The 23,673-nt window shown below is 23.6% G+C and overlaps 2 protein-coding genes across 2 annotated transcripts; one reads left to right on the top strand and one right to left on the bottom strand.

Moving 5' to 3' along the window:
* Positions 1-915: 915 nt before the first annotated feature.
* On the top strand, positions 916-1,932 carry EAF01_006183 (uncharacterized protein; the record flags this gene model as incomplete). The annotated part of the gene is made up of 1 exon (XM_038914437.1): positions 916-1,932. One exon carries the CDS (start codon positions 916-918, stop codon positions 1,930-1,932), a length of 1,017 nt encoding a protein of 338 aa, XP_038769392.1.
* A 77-nt stretch (positions 1,933-2,009) lies between these two features.
* Positions 2,010-3,506, bottom strand: EAF01_006184 (uncharacterized protein). The gene is made up of 2 exons (XM_038914438.1): positions 2,815-3,506; positions 2,010-2,738 (listed from the first exon to the last, which is right to left on the bottom strand). The coding sequence occupies exons 1-2, from the start codon at positions 3,421-3,423 to the stop codon at positions 2,073-2,075; spliced, it is 1,275 nt and encodes a 424-aa protein (XP_038769393.1). The 5' UTR covers positions 3,424-3,506; the 3' UTR covers positions 2,010-2,072.
* Positions 3,507-23,673: the final 20,167 nt, after the last annotated feature.

Consider the following 23,673-nt stretch of genomic DNA (forward strand, 5'->3'; position numbering starts at 1 on the left):
ATACTGTTAATTTTCAGTTCAATATTAAAGATCAGTAAACGTGAGTCCTATCACCTGCATTCGAATGTAACCAAAAGCTCGTATTCAGGATCCTATATTTTCTTTCTATAGGGAAGATGTCACTTATACATTGTCGATCTCCCTTCTTATAAATAAAGATTTAAGGGGCCGACCGTACAATATGTACGACGGTATTACATGGTTGATGTTCCTGGTTTTAAATACTAACTAAACCTAGGCTCATAATTTCTTGACCGAGTTTTGACACATGGAAAGTTATTATTTGTTGGAGTTTCATTCACTTTGTAAGCTCTATTCGTAGGAAGAGGAAGTACAATGCCTAACACTTCAAGCATCATATCCCCTAGACTGTCATCAGAGGACGCCTCGCTTAACAGGGATCTTAGCGACCAATCAGATCATTAGGATTCCTCAAATTCAACTAAATATTCACCATCAATCCAGAATATAAAATCCAAATGATAATATTTTTATTACAAAATTGTAAATAATATATCATTTATTGATTTCTAATCTTTCCTTCCCTTATGAATTCCTAAAAAATTAAGAAATAGAATCAAGATTTTATTCTATAAAGAAAGTAACTGAAAAAGCATTAAAATCACAATCTAACCAATCAAACATCTTCATTCAAGGTATATTACACGGACCACCCAGGCGTCCTCTGATGGCATTCTAGGGGATAATAGGATCATTTCTTGGAAAATATATTTACGGTCATCTTATAGTCGCTCCATCAGTGTTCCCATAACCGTTAAAGCTACTATATTGTGCCCAGTAGAGTCTCGGAGCAGCTGTTCGCTGAACGTTGTGACCTTCGATATTTTTGATCAATTGTTGTGACAGTGATCTTTGGATTCGAACTTGCTATAACCCCTTATATTTCAAGCAGTCATGACCGTGCGTAGGATAAGTCCTCATGGACGCCTCCTTCTCCTCATATTCGCACTCATCATTCTTACGCTGATCTATCTTTCCAACTTCTCCAAGCCTCACTACACCCAAATTCCCAATTACGCACCCCTCGGAAGAACCAACCCCACGTCAAAAGTCGCAATCGCCACATTCCTATCCGGTGGCGAAGATTCCTCCGCGCTCCCAGAAGACGACTTTTATTTTCAAGCCGCCAGAACACTGACATATCAGCTCTTGCACGATCCCCAAACGCGGTCGAAGAGAACTGATATTCCCTTCCTGGTCCTCTGCACCCAAAATGTCGCCACTTCAAAACTCAAACGTTTGGAACTCGACGGTGCAATAGTGAAAGTTGTACCCGATGTGCCCCTTTCCTTCTGGATATCGACAGGAGTAACACGATGGAAAGATCAGTTCACCAAATTGAGGATATTCGAGATGGTAGAGTACGAGCGGATTTTGTTCATAGACGCTGATACACTGATTATCGACCCACTTGATGGGATTTTCGACGAAGTGATGATACAAACTCCTATGACTTCACTACTACATAGGACCCAAGAGATTAAGTCCGACGAAAAGCCAATACCCAGTAACTACACCTTTGCTGCCCGCAGCGACAATGCCTTCTCCGGAGAAAGAAACCATCCTTTCCCTCCACCCCCGACGGACAGCTTCTCAGCTGGATTCTGGATTGCAGCACCAAGTAGGGAGATGTTTGACTACCTAATGAGTGTGATGGGACATTGGAGGAGGTTTGATCCGCATACGATGGAGCAGAGTTTGTTGAATTATGCGTTTAGAAGGGAGGGGTCAATGCCGTGGTTTGAATTGGGTTGGGAGTGGAGTGCTACGTGGCCGAGCTTGAAGGATTGGGAGGCAGGTGTGAAGAGCTTACATGAGAAATGGGATCGTTCGGGGCCGAAGGAGATGAGAGAGAAGTGGCAAAAAGTGAAGAATGAGATGGAATTTTTTCAACAGAAGCTTCGGGAGTGATAATGAGTAACAGGCTATTCGAATCACCAAATAAGGGAAAATAAATATTGAAGTGAAATTAATGGAATATCTTTTGTTTGTTTTTCATGTCCTCTGCTTTCAAAACAAGAAAATAATTTGTATATTCAAAATAGCAACAATCATATGTGAGCCCAACCGTTTTCCATAAGAACCTGCATTTCATTTATCAGACAGTAAACCCCCTTCTCATGAACTTTTGTTTGTCCTACAACTAATGTCTCACTACGCCAGCGTTGCACCCTTATCTCCACTAAAGAACGCTCGAGAGATCTCTGTAGGAATCCCGTCCAACGAGCCCACCTATTACTCCATATCCCCTTTAGAATCTCTCCTTTGCTTGGCCACTTCCCCCCTTTTGGATTCACAACAATATCAGCTTTAGCATTGTACGAAACTCTTACATTTGGATTAAGCCAGACGCCTTTCGTCAAACTCAAACCATTGTCTGCGTGAATAAGACAGCATTCCGATCCTTCTAAATGATATTGCGCAAGACTATCTCGAACCCCCCGAAAACGCAAGGATGGATTCTCATAAAATGGTTCTGCTTGAAAGACCACTATTCCATTCCAGCATGATTTAACCGGTATTGACGTGCTTGTCTTCATCGCGTTCCGTGATTCGGCAGCCAGAAAAAAGGGCCAGGTTTGCGTAACTGGTTTTTCGCCTTCGATGTCGCGGAGAGCAAAGGTGTCGTAAAAAAGTGGAGGTTTGGAAAAATCGATTGCACAGGCAGCGGCGTAGTTGCCATCTCTTGTTGCAAGCAGAGTCACGACGTCTTCGGTCTATGAACCGAGTCAGGAGAATTAGTTTATTGAAGGACTGAACAACGGGTTGGAAGGAAGCAAATGGCTAAGATACCGTGAAAATAACGTCGTTCAGCCACAGTATCTTGTCGAACGATCGTTCTTCCTGATCATCCGTTCTGTTCGCGAGTTTTTTCAGCTTGTCCATAACTCTATTTCGTAATTTTGCAAGATACGGAATTCGACGTAGTTCTTTTCTGGCCCTGCTCGTTTGTATCCACCCCTCCTCGTCTGGTTTCGGTATCCGTTCCACTTCGTCTTTGTGTGTAATATTCAACAATTCAATGCTCCTCTCTACCCCCAGCTTCCCCAATTCCACGTCCAAATCCATCAGAGCACCCTTGGTGTTGTCCCAACTGCCACTTTCTACAATAGATATATAGACATTGTCTACGCCGAAATATCCGACTAGATCTAATAGGGCCGCACTCCAATGGGAGCGTAGAATGAGCTCATTGTTCCAATGCATGCTCGCAATGAATATACGATCTTTACGAGTGACAGTGTCGGATGGGGCCGAGGATAAAGAAACTCGTTTCAACGGTGGATTGAGAGAAATATTTAGGAAAAAGTCGACTGATAGAATAATGAGGATGGGAATAAAAGCCAAACGAAGCCAGTTCCGGCCCTGACGTCGTATTCGCAGGTTAGAGTGCAGAAACATGAGTATAAAGTGTTTCTATAGATCAGAAAAGTCTAGGTGCGGAGAAAAGACCTTCTTTTGCTATTTGAGAGTACACGAAGAAATTTGGTGCAGATGATGTTGGTGCAGCCAACTTGGGTGTAAGCATCATTTAATAAGCTCATCCCTCTGAATTAGCTAGCATGCATATGTTGGGAGCCATACGCATATGGAATCATAGCCTCTGATTGACTAGATTGAGAGGGATTGGATAAGTCAAAGTGGGCTTGGGGCGGGGACCCTGGTCAACGGGCCTCATGCCGAGTGGTTCATTTGGTACTCGTATTGCGCCTACCACTTATGATGCCAGTCAAAAGCTTGTACTCTCTCTCCCAACGAATGAATATTAAACTGTGGGGAGTATCCATAGAACGCAAGGGGTTTTAGTAAGTGAATTCCATGATATTCCTTGTGGCAAAGGTCTGCTAGGGAGCTACATAAGTCGGGTACCCTACTTTCGGGCCACCCCCCTTTTGGGCCACTTTTTACACCAAAAATGGAATTTTTAACTTTCTTATTTATGAATAGAATTTATTGAAAACTTATATATATATATAATTTAGATCATTTTTAGTTTACCTTGAAAATTTCAGATTTTTAGGAATCTTCTGTATTGAGATCTAGAGCTTCAAAATATCGATTTTTAAATTTATATAGGAATCACATACAAATTTGAAACTTTTATAAAATCTTTAATAATTTTTTAATAAAAAGTATTAAAAACAAATTATAAGAATTTATTATAAATTTATAATATATTTATTCTCAAAAATTCAGAAAAAAACAAAATTTCCTATAAATAGATATTAAAAGAATACCCTCAAAATTACAGGGTTCATTTATACTACTTTAAACTTATTGTATATTATATTTCTATATTTTTTAATTTTTATTAATTTTTTTATTAATTTTTATATAAATTTAAGTTCAAAACTTTCAAAAATATATATGATTTTCTTTTAATGATTGTTATTAAAAAGTTATTAAAGATTTTATAAAAGTTTTCAATTTGTATGTGATTTTTATATAAATTAAAAATTCGATATTTTAAAGCTTTAGATCTCAATATAGAGAAATCCTAAAAATCTAAATATTTCAGATTAGATTTAAAACAATCTGAATTATATAGATACAAATTTTCAATAAATTCTATTTATAAATAAGAAAGTTAAAAAATCAATTTTTTGAGATTTTTAATGGTAAAGAATGGTTCAAAACAGGGGTGGTTTGAAAGTAGAGTATTCGACTTAATCTATAAACTAAAAAAAATCAGATTTTTTCTGGAGCACGTGACTAGGGGCGTGACATTACATGTCACGCTTTACCCTACATATATACTCCGTATATAAGTAAGATTAATATACATATATATATAATTTATAAGTTCCTCTTTATGTAAAGAGAATAGACAGAATAAAATAATCCTTTTTACTCTTATACCTTATATATATACACCTTATCAAGTCTACTTAATAGATTTTAATATTAATAAATTAGTTTTATTAATATCTCTACAAATAGATATCAATTTAAGCTTTTAATTAAATGCTTTAGAAAAGACTTAGCTTCTAATACACAATCTATTATATAAGCCTTTTCCTATTAAGATCAAAAATTAATTAATAGAATATATATATGATTTCTAGAAATAGTATTACTTTTCATTAAATATATAACGATCTAAAGCGTTATATTATTAAGAAAACAATTCTATAATATCTTTTTAATATAAGCTTATAACTAAATAACTAAATAATAAAAGATATAGAATATTCTTAGATTAATTTTGATATAGATAACTTAAAATTTGTATAAAAATTATATAAAAGAAAATTGAAAATCTTATAAAAATATGTTTCTAAATTGTTACAACGGATTAGTAACAGGCTGTAGAATCACCAACGTATAGGCTATAATGGTACTATAAGCCTCGGTGATTCAGCTGCAGTATACCGGGGGACGCTAGGCACCCAGGAGAGCCTCAGGCACGTATATAGTATTAGTCATAGGATACCCTAGAAACATAGGACATAGTTCCCAGGACAATAGGTCCTAGGAAAGACAGAACACAGTAAGCAAGAAGGCTTCACTAGGATTAGTAATGTCCCAGGGGATTAGCCCCAGGACAAAAGAATAAGCTAGGACACCAAGAGTCACGGGATTAGTGTCCCGTGATGGACAGCTCAGGAACGACAGCGCTCCAGGAGCGCCCGGCTGTCCCAGCTGTCCAAGTAGGACGAAGATCTATATAAGGGAATGGGTTTCATTACAATGTAGAGCTTCGTGCTCAAGAACAATCATTAGTTTCATTACTATAGTTACGAGAATTGCAACCAGTTACAACCTTATTGAATTCCTACTTGAAGTCTAGTCTAAACCACCTCGAGAGATCTCTAGACACTTCCACGTGACCCTAGAGGCAGCTCCCGTAACATAAATGTATTTATTATTATATGAACATTGATTATTAGATTATAGTGAATAGCTTTAATTCATTAGCTACTATATTATAGTTGTAAGCGAATGCGGAGTATAGTAGCCCTAAGCGATAAGTAGAAGAGACTAGCTCTTCTTGTAGCGTCTATATAAGGTCTACAACTTCCTATACTTAGCTAGCTCTTTAGACAGAATATAATATAGACATTTAGGACTTACGAATATCGTAGGTACTACGTCTTCTACATCCTTCTCGAACTTAAACTTAAACTAACAATTATATTATTAAACTATAAGCTTATAAAAGAATAATAATTAATATATACTAGAATTTTCTAAAATTTAAAATTAGAGTTCCTAATACTAATTCTTAACGAAGCGGATTTATATAAAATAAGACTTTTTTATAATATTAAACCAAAATTGATAATTTAAAATTTTAATGAGTAATTAGTTTTTTTGAGAGAAATAATCGAAAAATGAAAATTAAATTATTAAAGGTTTATCTCCTTAATAATCTTACTGTTCGCGAGGATCATAGTACTATATATATATAAAAATGAAAAATCTCGTTTAATAAGACTCAATTCAAGCGATCTGATTGATTAGAATGAATTTTGACTGTATTAGTATTATAGTATAGCGTAATATCTAATCGTCTTTTTCAACAAATCGTCTTTTTCAATAAAACTATCTTAATTAAATTGAATAAAGAATTAAAGAAGTAATAACTGTATAGAGTAAAGAGCTTTTAAATGATATAATTTTAATGATTCTAAGTTCAAGTATAAGACTTATATAAAGGATTAAAGCTTGTATATAATGTTTTTAAGACAAATTAAAGATTCATTTCTTCATATTATTAATGATAAATATACGATATATACCGTATAAAAACACGTGCGCATGCATATGCATCTATATCTTAATATTAATCGACTCGATTAAATTAGAAAATTATTATTATTATTATTATTAAAAAGATTAAAAGGGTTGAAGAAGTTAAAGGAGATAAACCGACTTCGCCTGTAAGCTCCTAATACAATTACGATTCAAAATTATATTTAAAAATTTATAATAATAATAATTATTAAATAATACTTTCTCGAAAAGAAAGGGGTCCAGGGGCTCGCAGGTCCCTAGTTCAATCAAAATATAAGTTTTTATTTAATATACTTTATAATACAAATATTTTTAAATCATTAAATATACTTTTTAATATGTTACAATTAATAATCAGAAGAATATCAAGTAGAGTAATATAAATCTTAGATAATAAGCTAGTATTTATATTAATTATTCCCTATCTTTTTTATATAAATATTAAAACGTATGATATGTAATATTATAATAAACTATTATTATATATAATATTATTTCTAATATAATATTCATTAACAATAATAATCATATCCTAAATGACATTACTTATAGAATAATATTCTTTTTTAAAAAGAAAAAAGAATTAAATAAATAAATATAACTTCTTTTTAATTGATACATTCTGTATGTATATCTTAGAAAATCTATTCAATAGTAAAATATTATATAAAAAGACTTAATTAATGAAGAAAATATTATAACTTTTTAGGTAAGATATAGATTAATATATTAATGAAAAATTCAAGAGAAAGAATGACTAATAAGAGACTAAGAGAATCAATAGCTTTATTTACTTTTAGAAGGAATAAAAAAATGAAATCAGAGATTATAGAGAATAATGATTAATTATTATAATAAGAAAGTATAAGCTTTTATTAACATAAATAATATCATTTAAATTTTTAAAAGAAAATTAATATTATACTTAAATAATAATATATTTTAAAAAAAAAATTTATGATGATTAAAGCTTGAAAGTATATACTGAAAGTTAAAAACAAAAGGACCATTATTCTCGACAAGGAGTGACTAGCTCAATAATAAAGCGATTCATGCCTGCTTTTATTTTGAATTATTTTTTAATCAACATCTATCTTTTCGAAGCTTAATCATCTTTGAATTTATAACTCATTATTTATATATGATTAAAAAAGAAAGTCAGAATTCTTTTTCAATCCTTTAACCGTAATAAAAGAAGTCTTTGCTTTATTACTACCTTACCTTTTCATTTTTAAAAAGTAATTCTACTTACACTCAAGCGATTATAATATATCCCTTTTTCTTTCAATAATATAATTGTTTGTTTATAATAGTCTATAATCATTTTAATCTTTATTAGTTTACAACCCTATCTTTTTCAAGATCTCAAATAATCTTTGAACTCTTCAATATAAAGTAAGCTGAATAGTTTAAACTTGCTAACAGAAGTGATAAACAATGCTTATAACACTATTCGCTTTTTACTAATATTATAATTATAAAAGAATGAAATGCTTAGCTAAGTCAACAATTGTATATATATAGAATTGTTAGCTTAGTCTATCCCTAATATCCTCTGAAAGGTTGTAGCGAGTCCTTATGACTTGCCCCCCGGATGTAAATTGATAAATAAATAAATAAATAAATAAAATACTGAAAGTCAAAACTAAATACTTTTTTTTACTCATATTTAAGATATAATATTTTAAAGTAATAACAAGATTAAATAAATATATAAGTCAAAAAATCTTGCTTTATAATATTTAATTATATATTTATAAATTATATCTTAAAAATCATAAAATTATTTACAAATATAACAAATTAAATGAATATAACAAATTAAACAAAAGCTATATAGGAAATAGAAAGTATAAAGTATTTTAATATATTCAAGTAAATTATTATAAAGATAGTTCGAATTGATTTAATAGCTCTTTTTTATTTTAATAATTTAATTAATTAGTTGATTTATAATATCAACTAAGATTTAATAAAATAATTATTAAAGGTTCATCTTCTTAATAATTTTATTACCTATAAGAATTATAATATTATATATATAAAAGTTGATTCACTAAGCCTAAGATTCGATTCAGGTGATCTAATTAATCATATGAATTCCTTAGTATTATAATATAGTATAAGAAACCTTGAATATAAATAACCTCTTTTAATGAAATTATTTAAATCATTTAATTAAAGCTAATAAGAGTTGAATAAAAGAAAAAAAAGATTAAATTCATATAGAAGAAACTAAGGGCTTTTGATTAATTTAATTTTTACAATACTAGCTTTATTACTAAGGTTTTTGTCGGAACACATGACCAACAACATGACATCACATATTACACTTTACTCTACATACATATAAAGTATATAAATGGGGGTAGTATATGTATATAAATATAGTAATTCCCTTTTTATATGAAGAGGATAAACAGAAATAAACAATCCTTTTAATCATATATATTATGTATATACATCTTATCAAGTCTGCTCAATACTAATTAGTAATTGATTAGACTCAATCATAAAACAACAAGATCAAATCTAATAAAAAAAGATATCTTTTAAAAAGACAAACAAAATTATACTAGATTAAATTTATATACAATTTGTATGGAAAAACTAGAACATTATATTCTTTATACTATCTTTTCGAATTATATACTAAAAAGAGATCCCTGATTATAGTTATAATTTCTTTAGGATAGTTTGATTTATATTAATTCTATCTATGTTTATTACGCTCTTGTATATGCTATATAAAACATATTCGATATAATACGATATTGAATATTATTATTTAATATGGTTTTTTCAATCCCTAAAACATTTTTATATGAAGTAGATTTTACATTTTAGAGAAAACAATTAAATCTAAGCAATCTCAATCTTATAGAATCCCAAATAAATGTTGATATCATTATGTGGATTATTAATTTATAATTTAGATAATATAAAGAGTAATGATTATAGGACGAATTTCAAGAATAATATAAAGGTTGAATTGAAGCTATCTTTAAAACTACACATTATAAAGCACTTAAACTTCTACAAATTCAACTTTTTGTTTACAATTTTCAAGTTCAACAATCAAAAAATAGTTTAAACTATATTAAAGTTTTTATTAAACTTATTTTGAAAAAAATACTAAACGAATGTATAAAAGAGATTGAGAAAGAGGTAAAGGATTTAAGATCAAATTACTCAAATGTATATAAAATAATTAGATCGAAAAGATTAATATATATATTAATATCTATCTCAAATTTATTCAACTAAATATTTGCATTATATTCACAAGATCAAAATCAACCTTATTTCAAACCTTATATAATATTAGATTATATAATATTAAGAGAAGATATATTATATATACTATATACAAGATATATATAATCTTCTTTTAGATTTGATAAAAGTATATATTAATAAAAATTACAAATATGATAGTGGAGAATATAATTTTTTTGATTAAAAGTTTCAAATGTTTTATAAATTTTATAGGAATATTAATATTAAACCAGGTTAATATAATAATGCTTTTTCAACAATACTTAAGGATAATATTTTAATATTCTACTTTAATAAAATTACTAATAAAAATCTCAATTTTGAGAATATATTAGTATTAATACAAATACATTTTGAAACTAAAGAAAGATAACAAAAATATCTTATTAAATAATATAATACAATGTTTTTGTAAGTTATATAAAACAATCCCGAAAAAACACTTCCTCAATAATTAGAAATCCTGCTTAAAAGTCTTCAGAATTTATAGTATAATTTGATTGATTTATATTGATTAGAATTAATGCTTTAAGATTAGATTATAAATATTTATTATAATATTCTTAAGTATAATTTTGTATTATTACAATTAGCTCTAATATATAAAGGTTTTTATATTGATTTATAAAACATTATTAAACAAATTAAATATATAAAAACAATAAGTTCCTTTATATCGATTTTTATTATTAATAATCTATTTAATATAGAAATATATTAAACTAATTATATGTACAAAGACTAAGGATTATATTAAAAATAAGATTGATTTTAAGGAATTTGAAATAAAAAGAAGTTTTCATTTTCTTTTTAAAATAATTCTTTTTATTCACAATTTATATAATTTCAAAATAATCCTTATATATTATTATTAAAATATTATATATATAAAAAACCAGATTATTAGTCCACAAATTACTCTATATAAAAACAAAAACTTCGATACAATCAATTTATAACAAAACATAATATAAATGAAAATCAATTCCATTAATTCCTTCTTTCATACAAAAGTAATTTAAACAATACAGAAATTGAATTCAATAAAGTCACAAATGAACAAAATATTATTAAATATCAATAAAATGATTTATTAAATAATCAATTAATAGAATATAAAACACATTTTACTAAAATGAAATTTATTAATGAAATATACACAACTAAACTTTTTAATAAATAATCCCTTATAGACACTTTTCTATAATAAGATTAATTCGAGTAATCATATAAAAAGACAATTAATGGAAATAAGAATTTTCAGTTTGAAGATTGATATTCAATTAATATTTTCTAAGGTATTATTTCTAATATTAATATATTAAGAATATTAATAATAAGAGAACTTTAAGTATAATTATTAAAAAAAGAAAAGAATGTGAAATGTATAAATAATGTTCAATATAATATTAAATTTGGAAAAGGCTCTGTATAATTACAAGGTAATATCTCGATCAAAACATCTCTTAGTGATATTATCTTTTCAATTATATTAATAAACATTTTATTTCTTATATATATATAAGATATAGATTATTTGTATATATTACTTGATAATCTTATAAATATTTTAAAATAAGATAATAAGATAATTCTTATTATATGAAAATGAGGATATTCTTTTATACTTTTGAATTAAAAAGAGGAATCGATTATATATAATCATTTAATAGAGATAGAATTCAAGCAAATTCATTAAAGATTTGATTATTTATTTATATAAAAACTTATAACCCTCTTAAATCGAGTAAAATATAATATTAATATTTATATAATCAAGAAACTCAACAAATTCTATAAGCATTATCAACTTTATATAAAATCCCCTAAACAATTTAAATTCACAATCAAAAATAATATTAAATTCAATTACTCTATTATTCTTAATATTTTTTATATTAATGAAAATTTAATTTTATATATTATTAATAAAACAATTATATATAATACTATAATATTCATATAAGATATATCTATCAAAACAATATAAAATGCTATTCGAAAATGTTGAATTAATATATACCTAGAATCATTGAATCACATATTATATAATATAGATACAAACTTCGTATCCAAAGAATTCAAATAAAACGCAAAATCCCTTCAAATTGATATTTAAGAAATCCCTGTCAAAGCCTACAATACAATTAAAAAAATTGAAAGATATCACTCCTCTATACAACACATATATAATATATTTAAAACTGAATTGAAAAACAACAATCTCAATAAAAAATTAATATTACAAATAGTAATAAAGGTAGTGAATAATACCGCTAGCCCAAATAGACTTGTACCAACATTACTTATATATGAAGCTTACCCTCGAATGACATTATACGACTCACTATCTCCGTCAATTTTAAAACGACGACAATCCGGAAAGGATGCAAAACTACAACAACATTCCCCACAAGAATCCTTAATAAGAATCCCACAATTCTGTATTAATAAATCATTTATGTATAATACTTATATTATACAAATTTATACAAACATAATTCGATTGTATATGTACAAAACAGGATTGTTTAGTATTGCTAAAAAAGTAAATTGAAGATTATTGTGATAATATAATACAAAAACTTACCCACCAATAAAAAAAAAAAATTTTGATTTAAACCCACCACTACATTTACTATATCATACAATTAAAAAGCCTTATTCGTATGAAAATATTAATATATTATAATAGTAGTAGTAAATTCATAATCGATTCGATCTATATAGTTATACTAAGACCATGCGATGCGCCTATATCTATATCTAATTAAATGAAATAGATAGGAAAAAGATATAAAAATCTATTCCCTTTTAATGTTCCACCAAATCGCTTATAGCCCATAATACTTATACTTTTGAAAACAATATTATTATAGTTATTTTGTTTCTATTCTACAAATTAATAATGTGTAATCTATTTCCATTTAATATAATAATATAAGCCCCCTTTTCTCTTTTTTATAATACAACGATTTTTATTATTATTAAAGTTATTATTATCACAATAATATAACTCTGTAATTACTCGCCTCTATCTTACAGCAACCATATTTCTTTGTTTACTTTTTATCTTCCTTACTCTTTTCCTCTTTATTTATTTCATCTAATCTTTTATTTATCATTTGTTTTGTCCTTTATAATAGAATATAAATCCCTCTATCTTTTCTTAAATATTTTATAATACTTTATTCTGTATTTACTTTATCATTCTTTTATTCTAATTAACTCGAATCTCAATTTATTATTTTCAAAATAATATCTTTTTAAAATACCTTTCAAGAAAAGGGTAAATGTTTAAAAGCTTTCTTTTCACTTTTGTTCTGTTATATGCTTATTTTATAACTATTATGTTAAATACTTGTATCAACTTATTTATAATCTTATCATAATTTATATTTGTATTTATAGGAAGTGTCTCTGTTATTGTATTAGAAGGGGTGTGTGCTATAATATGAATATCTCATTTTCAAATCTTAACTTTAAAAGTTCCCAATTAATAAAACGCTTATTAATATAGATTCCTATAAATTATATGAATATTATAATAATTACCTTATACACTGCTACTACCTATAAGAAAGGTATATAAAAAATTATAGATAATTCTGATATTTATAATAATAATTGAAACCTTAATATCTTTATAACTATCTATAACCTTTATGCCTATAAAAAGTTGCTTATTATTATTAATACTATTAATATTGATTAGCCCACTAAGGTTCCTCTTAAGTATCACAATCTTTTCAACATATTTGAGATTATTATATACACTGTAGTCGAGAAGTTATGTTATGCTTTTGTTATTATTGAAGCTGTTATATAAATACAATAGACTAAGGTTATAGAGTTTATTACATCCTTCTTCATTCAGTTCATCGATATATATTATATTATTATAAATCATTTCTTATATTCTTTTTATTATTATTATTGATTAATATAATATGATTTTTAAAAGGAGGATCTTAATAATAATAATGAAACTAATACAAAAGTTGTATCTCGATTTTTTAAGGATAAAATTTAAAGTTCGATAAGATTTCGTTAATATTATTATATTCCTATAATTATCTTTATAATTTTGATTTATATTTTTAGTATTTATATATTAATATTCCTAATAAAAATATATATTGAAAAAGTAGTTTTGTTTTAATAAGCTATATAATTACCCCTTTAAATGATTTCAGATCTTATATAAAATTGTATATCCATTATATTTGGATTCAGAGCCTTTATTGTTATGATGTTATATTTGTATAGTAGAATATAATATAATTAGTAATCTAATTCCTCTATTTATATTATATACATTCCGATATATATCCTAGAATTCTTTATTTTATAAGGAAGCCTTTTAAACCTATCTTTTTTGTTCTAATATTTAATATTATTAAACTAATTCCTTTTTTAAAATCATTATAGATTTTAAATTGACTTCTATTAATTTAATAATTTAGAATTATAGGTATTTTGAATTCATAATGGTTTTGAAAAATGTTTTTTTATATAGTTGTTTAATCTGTTATACTTTAAAATTGAAAATAGATTATTATATTTGTTTAGTATAGGATTCGTTTATTGTTTTTTTAATTTTATATTTTTGTTTATAATCTTTGGTAACCTTATTATATTTTAGTTTGGATAGAGTCTACTCAAACTTTGTTTTTTCGGAAGTGGTACGGGTTTTTTCTCAATCTCCCCACGAATTTATATCTTTTATATGTTCTATTACATTCTTTTTGAATTAGTTTCAATATGCCTGTCCCTTTTAGTTTAAATCTCGCTATAGCTTGTAGTTCATCTAAATAGATATCTAAGAATTTTATAAAGACTTTTGTATATAGTATATAAATAGATATTGCTTTATAGATATTAAAGATTATTTAATGAGTATTTTTAAAGCAATAATGATATCTCGTTTTAATTATGTTCTTATTTGAAATTTAAATAGGAGGTTATGAGTTTTCGTAATATAAAATAGTTATTTAAATACAATTTTTTTAGGAGCTTTTTTAGGATATCTAGAAGGATAATTGGGTAGTATAACTTGATTTATTGTTTGTCCTTCCCCAACTTATAAAGAAGAATTGTATATACTTTTTTAAATACTTTTAAATAATATTTATGGGCTATATAGGCCTGGAACAAATGGTAATAATAAATATCTATTAATTCGAATTTTAATATAAGTTTGATAATAAAATTTGTAATTTCTGATGATCTTGATGCTTTATAAGATTTCAATCTCATTACTATCTCAATGAAATATACTTTGATTAATTGAAATTCTATATCCATTGTAAAAGAATATTTGAAAGAATTTTCTATATATCAATCTATATTAGATAAATCTGCCACTAGTAACAATACAAAAAAGTGATTTCTAAATATTATCACTTTATTTTCCCTTAATATCACCACCTTATCTTCCTAATAAAGGTTAAGAAATTGAAATATTGTTTTAAACAAATAGCTTTTATTCTTAATTTATCTTTTTAAGATTTATATATTGTTTTTCTTTTTCATTATTATCTCAATCCTTTTTTAAAAGTATTTTATTATTTCATTTTGAATTATCTTTTTCTTTAGTTTTCATATCTTATTGAAAACCTTATAAAAATTAAGAAAAAAGTTAGCAATATATTCCCGATAGAGTAATTGGATTTGTTTGATTAATACTATATAATGTTTTGTTCAGTATAGCTTAAAATATAGAGATATAATCGTTATAGATATACTATCATTTATAATTATCTATAAACAATAATATATCTTATTAATATAGTTATTAATCTTACTCGTTATCTCTAATAATATAATATCCAGCATATTGTTTATAATATTGTTCCTGAACTTGTCTATGTTTATGACTTTCTATAGAGGTTTTGGTAATAGTTTAAAGGTATGTGGCCGTATTGCGATTCTAATGAGAAATGGAATATAGTCCGAACCTAAATCTAAATATTCATAAATAATAATAAAGTAGACTTAGTTTAGGATCCTATCCAAGATTTAAACAAAATTTATTATAGATTCTTAGATTCTTTTATTTTATATTATAATTCCTTTTGAGATAATAAATATAAAAAGGAATTGATTATAAAAGTTGATAAGTTTCTTGTCATACACTTTTGTAAATACTACCTTTGTCCCCCCCCAGAATAAATAGTGAAGGTTAAAATTGTCTAGAATTATATATTCTCGATCTAAATTCTTTAATTGATAGAAGATTGTTGATAAAACTAATGGTCCAATAGCTTTGTATTTGGCCAATAGAATGGGATTATAGATATTAATGATTTATATTTACTATTTAGTGTTTCCACTTTAAATCTTGAAATAGACAAAGTAGAGGTTGTATATAGAAATACTAAATATCCATCTATAAATATTTAAAGTCTTATTTATATATAGTACTACTTTAATTTTGTTTTTCTATTTGTAAATAAGATATTATTACCGATTGTTATTATAAATAAACTTATTAAATAGATTAATTTAAGATTCTTAAACTACAATAATATAATATTATACAATTTTTTTATAATATAGAAATATAATTATTACAAATCTTTATTTATTAATATTATATTATAATATAATAATATTCTAATATAATATTATAAAGATTCCAAAGGTTGATTCTGATTATTGAATAAATCATTATATAGGATAAACTCTTACCTCACTCTTACAATGCTAGAGCTTTGACCTTAATTCAGGGATAATATCCTGAATTGTTTGTGTTGTATTACCTCCTATTACTAAGATAATATTGATTAATATGAGCTAATAAATATAAATTGATTATTTGAAGTAATACCAGATCCTTGGCTTCTTTACACCAAAGTGTTGAATTAATTGTGTTCGTCCTTTATTGCGAAGCGATTCAGAATGAAAGGTACTATTCGTTTTACATATTCGAATTTTTCTACCAACTTATAATAACTATATCTATTTTATACTCTATAATTTCCCTTATAATTAATACATTTCCATTTTCCTTTATTTTCAATTTCTTTATTCTTATATTGATTTAAATGGTGAATTCCTATACAATTATTATATATTATTTATCTGGTGTATATAAATGATCTATAGTTTTCAAGTTCTTAATAGTTATAATATTAATTTGATAAATATATTGTATTGTAGAGATTAATCTTTAATTATATTTTATTATAAAATAGACTGTTGAATAGAATTTAATTCGTTACCTTCGGGGAGGGTATGGTAATGATAATAAATGATATTTCCTTCTCCCTAGTAATTTTCTTGTATAACCAGAACAAGTGATCTATATTTAAATTAATTTTAAGGTTGTTTACTATAAGAGTAGCCTTGAATCCTCTTTATATTAAACCTTTTTTCAAATCGATTTATTTTACTTTTATATTGTGTATAATAACTTGGTTTATAAATTGTTTTATCTTTATATTTAAAAAGATAGTATTGATTTAGGTAAAATCCTTTATGAATTTATTATACCCCTTTTAGGTTTTAATCATAATAATGAATTTAGTGTTTGATATTTTATTGATTTTTATTATATTAGCTTTTTTTATTTTTTTGTTGATATTCTTTAATATATCTTTATTAAATATACCCTTGTATTTCTTTATATTTATAGCATGAAGACTAATCCGTATACTCTGAAGGGTATATATAATGATGAATTTCCTAACCAGATTACTCATATCAATATATCGTACAAATACCAACCTAGTTTTTAATATATCTATATATAATTGTATTTGTCATTTTTTTAATATTTCTTATATCCCTTTCCCTATATCCTCTTTTAAAACTCCTAATACTCCCTAAAACCATCCCAATGCTTTTCCATTAATATTATAATAAGTAACTTAAACATTATAGAGTTTTTTTATCTCTATTTTCAATACCTTTATCAAATTATACTAACATATTATTAATTTGATAATTGTTTTTAAGAATTCAAATATTATTATATTAATTGCTTTTTAATATTTTACTTCAAAAATCTTTATTTCCTTTATTCTAAATATCATCATAGTTTTAAGAGGTTCCTACAGGGATATCTACTAGATTTCTAATAATAACGACATATTCATTTAGACTTGTTTCAATTAAAGAAACCTTGTAGAAGTATTATAGAACTTTGTTTATAATTCTATAATAATTCTATAACTTTATTTCAAGTTTTCAGAATGCTTACTTTTCCGTGTTTTCAATATATTATATACAACACAAAATTAGCAATAAATAGAAAATAACTAATAATATAAACTACTTATATCTCAACAAAAATTAACATATATTTCGAATGATTAGTTAAATTCGAATTTTCTATAATTTCAAAAGGATTAATATAATACCGAATCTAGGTATATCGTTCAATACAACCGGAGAATATGTACACAATAGGATGATTTAGATTTTGATAATTTTGATAGTTTTCTAATACGGGATTTGATTAATTTAAAACGAAGTTTATTACACTTATTTAATTTACTATAAGAAACAAAAATTGAATTAAGCAATAAAGTAACTGCCTATCACAAATTCCAAACATTAATCTGATTTATACAAATTCTATTTATACAAAAAAGAAAATTAAATTTATATCAAAACACATAATCAACAACATAACATTATATATCACACTTTACCCTACATATATACAAAATATATAAATGGAAATAGTACACATATATAGATATAGCAATTCCCTTTTCATACAAAAAGAATAAATAAAAATAAACAATTTTTTTAATCATACATATTATATATATACACCTTATCAAGTCTGCCTAACAGTTTTTATAAAGAATTGAAGTTTTATTCTATTAATAATTATAAAGCTAATGTAATCGATTTAGTAAGGAATATATTATACATTATATAGTTATAGTTAATAAAATTATTCTAGTATTAAAGCTTTTATAATCTAATAGTATAATTATTAATTTAATATATGAAAAATCAAAATTTAATATATTATATAATATGATATAATCTTTAAATATAGAGAATGTATAAGTTAAGTTATGAAAATTATGAAATAAAAAGAAAGAATGAATCAACCTCGCCTATAAGCTTTTAATAAATATCTTTTTAAATTTATACTATAATAATAATTATGATATATAATACTTTCTTAAAAAGCAAGGGGTTCAGGGGCTCGCAAGCTCCTGATCGATTCAAGGTTTTTCTCTAAATGTCTAATTTATCATAATTTAAATGTATTCTATTGTTTAATAATTATAATATTAAAAGTAATAAACTAAAAGAATACTATGATTTATTACATTCAAAATTTAATTTTAAAAATGATTCATATTGATAATATTATTAATTAATCAAAGAATAGATTTTATATTAAAAATATCATTTCTGATTATAAATAAAGAAGTTTCAAACTGTTAGAAAATAAAAAGGGTTATCACTTTAATAGTTATATATAAGAAATTTAAAGTTATATTTAAGTCGGGTACCCTACTTTCTGACTACTCATTTACATTAAAAATCGCTTTTTTAGCTTATCATTAACTTTTGTATTTATCAATAGAATTTATTGAGAGCTTTTACATATATAGTTTAAATAATTTTAAGCCTATTCTGGGGATTTCAGATTTTTAGGATTTTTCTGAGTGGAGATCTGAAGCTTTAAAATATCGATTTTTTAATTTGTATAGGAATTATATATAAATCTTAATTTTTTAAAAAACCTTTAATAACTTTTTAATTAAAATCAAAATTACTGAAAATAAACTATACATTTTTATTATAAGTTTTTCTAATTTATAAGTAGAAGACTTTAAAAAATTAGAAAAACTTTAATTAATAAGTATTTATAAGAGTACTTTCGAAATTATAGAGAATATTTTTCTCTATTTACGTTATATCTCTATAATTATTAATATCTTTCAATTTTATTTTTATTTTTTATATAAATTCGAGCTCAAAGCTTTTAAAAAAGTAGTTAGTTTCTTTTTATTAATTACAATGAAAAAGTTATTAAAGATTTGAAACTGATTTCAAATTTATATATAATTCTTATTAAATTAAAAAATCGATATTTTAAAGCTTCAGGTCTTTACTTGGAAAAATTCTAAAAATCTAAAATTTTCAGTTTAAACTTAAAATACTTTGAATTATATATATATAAGTTTTCGATAACTTATATTATATTTTAATAGAGATATTAATAAACTGAAAAAGCACTTTTTAATATAAAAGAATAACCTAAAACAGGAATAGTCAGAAAGTCGAATACTCAACTTAATATTCTAATAAATTAAGAAAATCTTTAATAAATTCAATAATGAACTAATATATTATATAAAATATTTAATTTATAATTAAATTAGATTTTATATTTCTGAAATTGAATTAAATAAAAAAAACTAATTATAATTTAATTTAATAATAACAAATAATAAAGAATTAAGAAAAATAATAAAAATAATATTTATATATTAATAAAAGAAAGAAAACTTATAATATAGTTTATTAGTATATAAGTTATATTAACATATAAATCATTTTGAAAATATACTAAAATAAAGATTTTTTTGATATTTATATTTCAATAATTAATTATCATTTTTAAAAGAAAGAATCATAAAGATTTATAATTAAAATTAAATTTTTATAATTATTATAGTTTTTTTTAAATAATTCATTTTAACTTGAAATTATTATATTTTATATTACAAAAACTCTTTTTCTTTAATAATTTTAAGAGTAATGAAAATTTTAAAAAAAGAATTAGATTTTTAGAATAATTGAAAAATTAAATTTTATATAAATGGTTTATAAAAAACTTATTAGTTAAAAAAAATAGTTTAAAGTTAATTTATATTATTTATAGTAAATCTTTTAATTTTTTTTATAAAAATGAATATTTTTAATTAAAAGTTAAAAATTATTTTAGAATTATTTTATTTAATAAAATTGATTATAATTCTTTTGAAAAGAATAAAAAAATTTAAAAGAAATCAAGTTGAAGATATTTTATATTATTTATGAGAAATACTTTATAACTTTTAATTTTTAGATAATATTAATATAATAGAAGTTTGAAATTATTTTTTAAAAATAAAAATAAATTAATTTTCAATAAGTTTTAATTTTAAGAAAGAAATAAAATAGAATAATAAGTTTATTATATAGTATTTTTTAAATAGATTTTAAAACCTTTTATTTAAAAAATTAAAATGTACTAAAAGTTAGAAAATTTTATTAGAAAATATGTGTTATAATTTAGCTTTTATTGAATTTAAATTTCAAAATAAATAAACAAAATTGATTTATATTATTTTCTAGATATTATTTATAACTTTTTATTCAAAAATTAAAATTATAATAAAAGTTATAAAGTTTTATTAGGAAATATTTATAATTAAATTTTATAAAATTAAGATTTTCAAATAAAAATTCATTATATAATATTTTCAAAAAAGACTTTATCACTTTTTATTAAAAATTAAAAATATTAATAATATAATTTATAACAAATTAATGTTTTGAAATAAAGTATTAAACTTATTATATAATATTCTTTATAAAAACTTTATAAATTTTAATTTGAAAAAAAAATTTATTAAAAGTTATAAATGTTTTTCAAAAATAGTAATAATTCAATTTATAAGAATTTTTTTTCTTATTTATAATAGTTCTTAATTTTCCTTTTTATATTGAAAAAGAGTTTAAAATTATTTATTAAAAAATAAATAATAGAAATAAAGCTTATAGATTAATAATTATTATAATTATAAATTAATTATAAATCTATTATTTATTTTTAAAAAAAAGATAAAGAAATTAGTTATTTGAATTATTAATAAAGTTTATTATTATTTATTTTAGATTTTTTATTTCAATTTTCTTTTATTTAATATATAAATATAATAAAAGTATATCTTTTTCAAATAATATTTTATATTATAAAAGTTTTATTAAAAATCTTATAATATTATATTACAAAATCATACTTATTAAAAATATCATTTATAAAGAATTCTTAATATCTATGTATTATAATTCTATAATTATAAAATGAAACTTATTATTATGAGTTTTCTATTAATATTTTAAATTATAATCATCAATAAATTAATTAATTAAATTTTTATTAATCCTTTCATACTTCTATCAAATTCAAATAATAATTAATTCAAAATTAAAAAATTATATATCTATATATAAACACTTTAAATTATCAATCCTTATATTTTTAATTTTTAGAACAAATTAAACTAATTTTAAAAATATCATAAATAAATATTATATCAAAAATTTTATAAATTTAATATAATTCAATCCATACTATAAAAATCATATATAATCTATTATCTATTTCTAAACAAAAATCTATTTATAAACAATTTCAATAACTATCAATAATCTATTTAACTTTATTTTCAAAAATAAACAAAAAAGAAATATTAAGAAATATAAGCTTCATTTCTTATTATAAATTATTTAAATATTCACATTTATAAGCAAATTTCAAATAAAACAACTTTAAAGCCAATTTCTTTTAAAACTATTACATAAATTCTAAAAAACAAACTTTTCATTAATTATCCCAACATAATATTAAATCTATTCTAATATTAAATCCAATAAATCCGAAATCTAATACACCTAATATTTTATTATTTATATAGTAGTAGTAGTAGTAGTAGTAGTAAATTCATAATTGATTTAGTCTATATAGCTATACTAAGATGATGTAATACGCTTATATATAATTCTAATTGAATAAGGTAAATAAGAAAAAGAAATAAAAACCTATCCCCCCTCAAACTTCCTTATTAAGACTTATAGACAACCTTCTAAGCAATCCTCTCAAATCCTTTAAGTTGTTTATATTATAGATTTATTATATTCAAAACCCTTTTTCCTATTAGCTTTCTTAATATACCTATAAAAATCCTACACTTTTTATTTTATTATAATAATCTTTCTCTTTCTATTTAACTTTTTCTAAAATATTATAAAAGCTATGATTAGTTATAATATTATATCCCTCTCAAAGGATTATCTTTACCCTCTAGTATTTCGAGTCCTCCAGAAATCCTATTATAACCCCTAATCTATTACTTATAAATCTTATATTTATCTTCTTCTATAATATATTAATAATATATAATTTCTTTTTGAAGTTTAATATCTTTTATTCTTTTTCTTTCTATTAGATTACTCTATCGATATAGAATATAATATATTAAAGCTTATTGAATTACTTTATCGATGTAAAGGATAAGATTGTATTATAGGACTAGGTAATTAAATAAGATCGAAATAGTAGGTATAATAGTATTAAAATACTATTGTTTTAATAATATATATTTTATATTAAAAGATTACTACTTCTTCAATTATAATTGATAATATATTGTTTATTATATAAAGTGATATCGAAATCGATATTTTATAATAATATTATATACTAATATAAAATATTGTATATCTGAATTAATATATTGTAAATGTTTTTTAAAAGATTTGACTTTTCTCTTCATTATATAGAGTAGTTATAAGTATATTAATAGAATATTAAATTTTATATTAATATATCTCTTATAAGATATTTCTTGAAAAACGCGGGGCCTTTTGAAGAGTTTTCATCCTTTA

This window comes from Botrytis porri (assembly GCF_014898465.1).
Source record: "Botrytis porri strain MUCL 3234 chromosome Unknown BPOR_008, whole genome shotgun sequence".
Taxonomy (NCBI): domain Eukaryota; kingdom Fungi; phylum Ascomycota; class Leotiomycetes; order Helotiales; family Sclerotiniaceae; genus Botrytis; species Botrytis porri.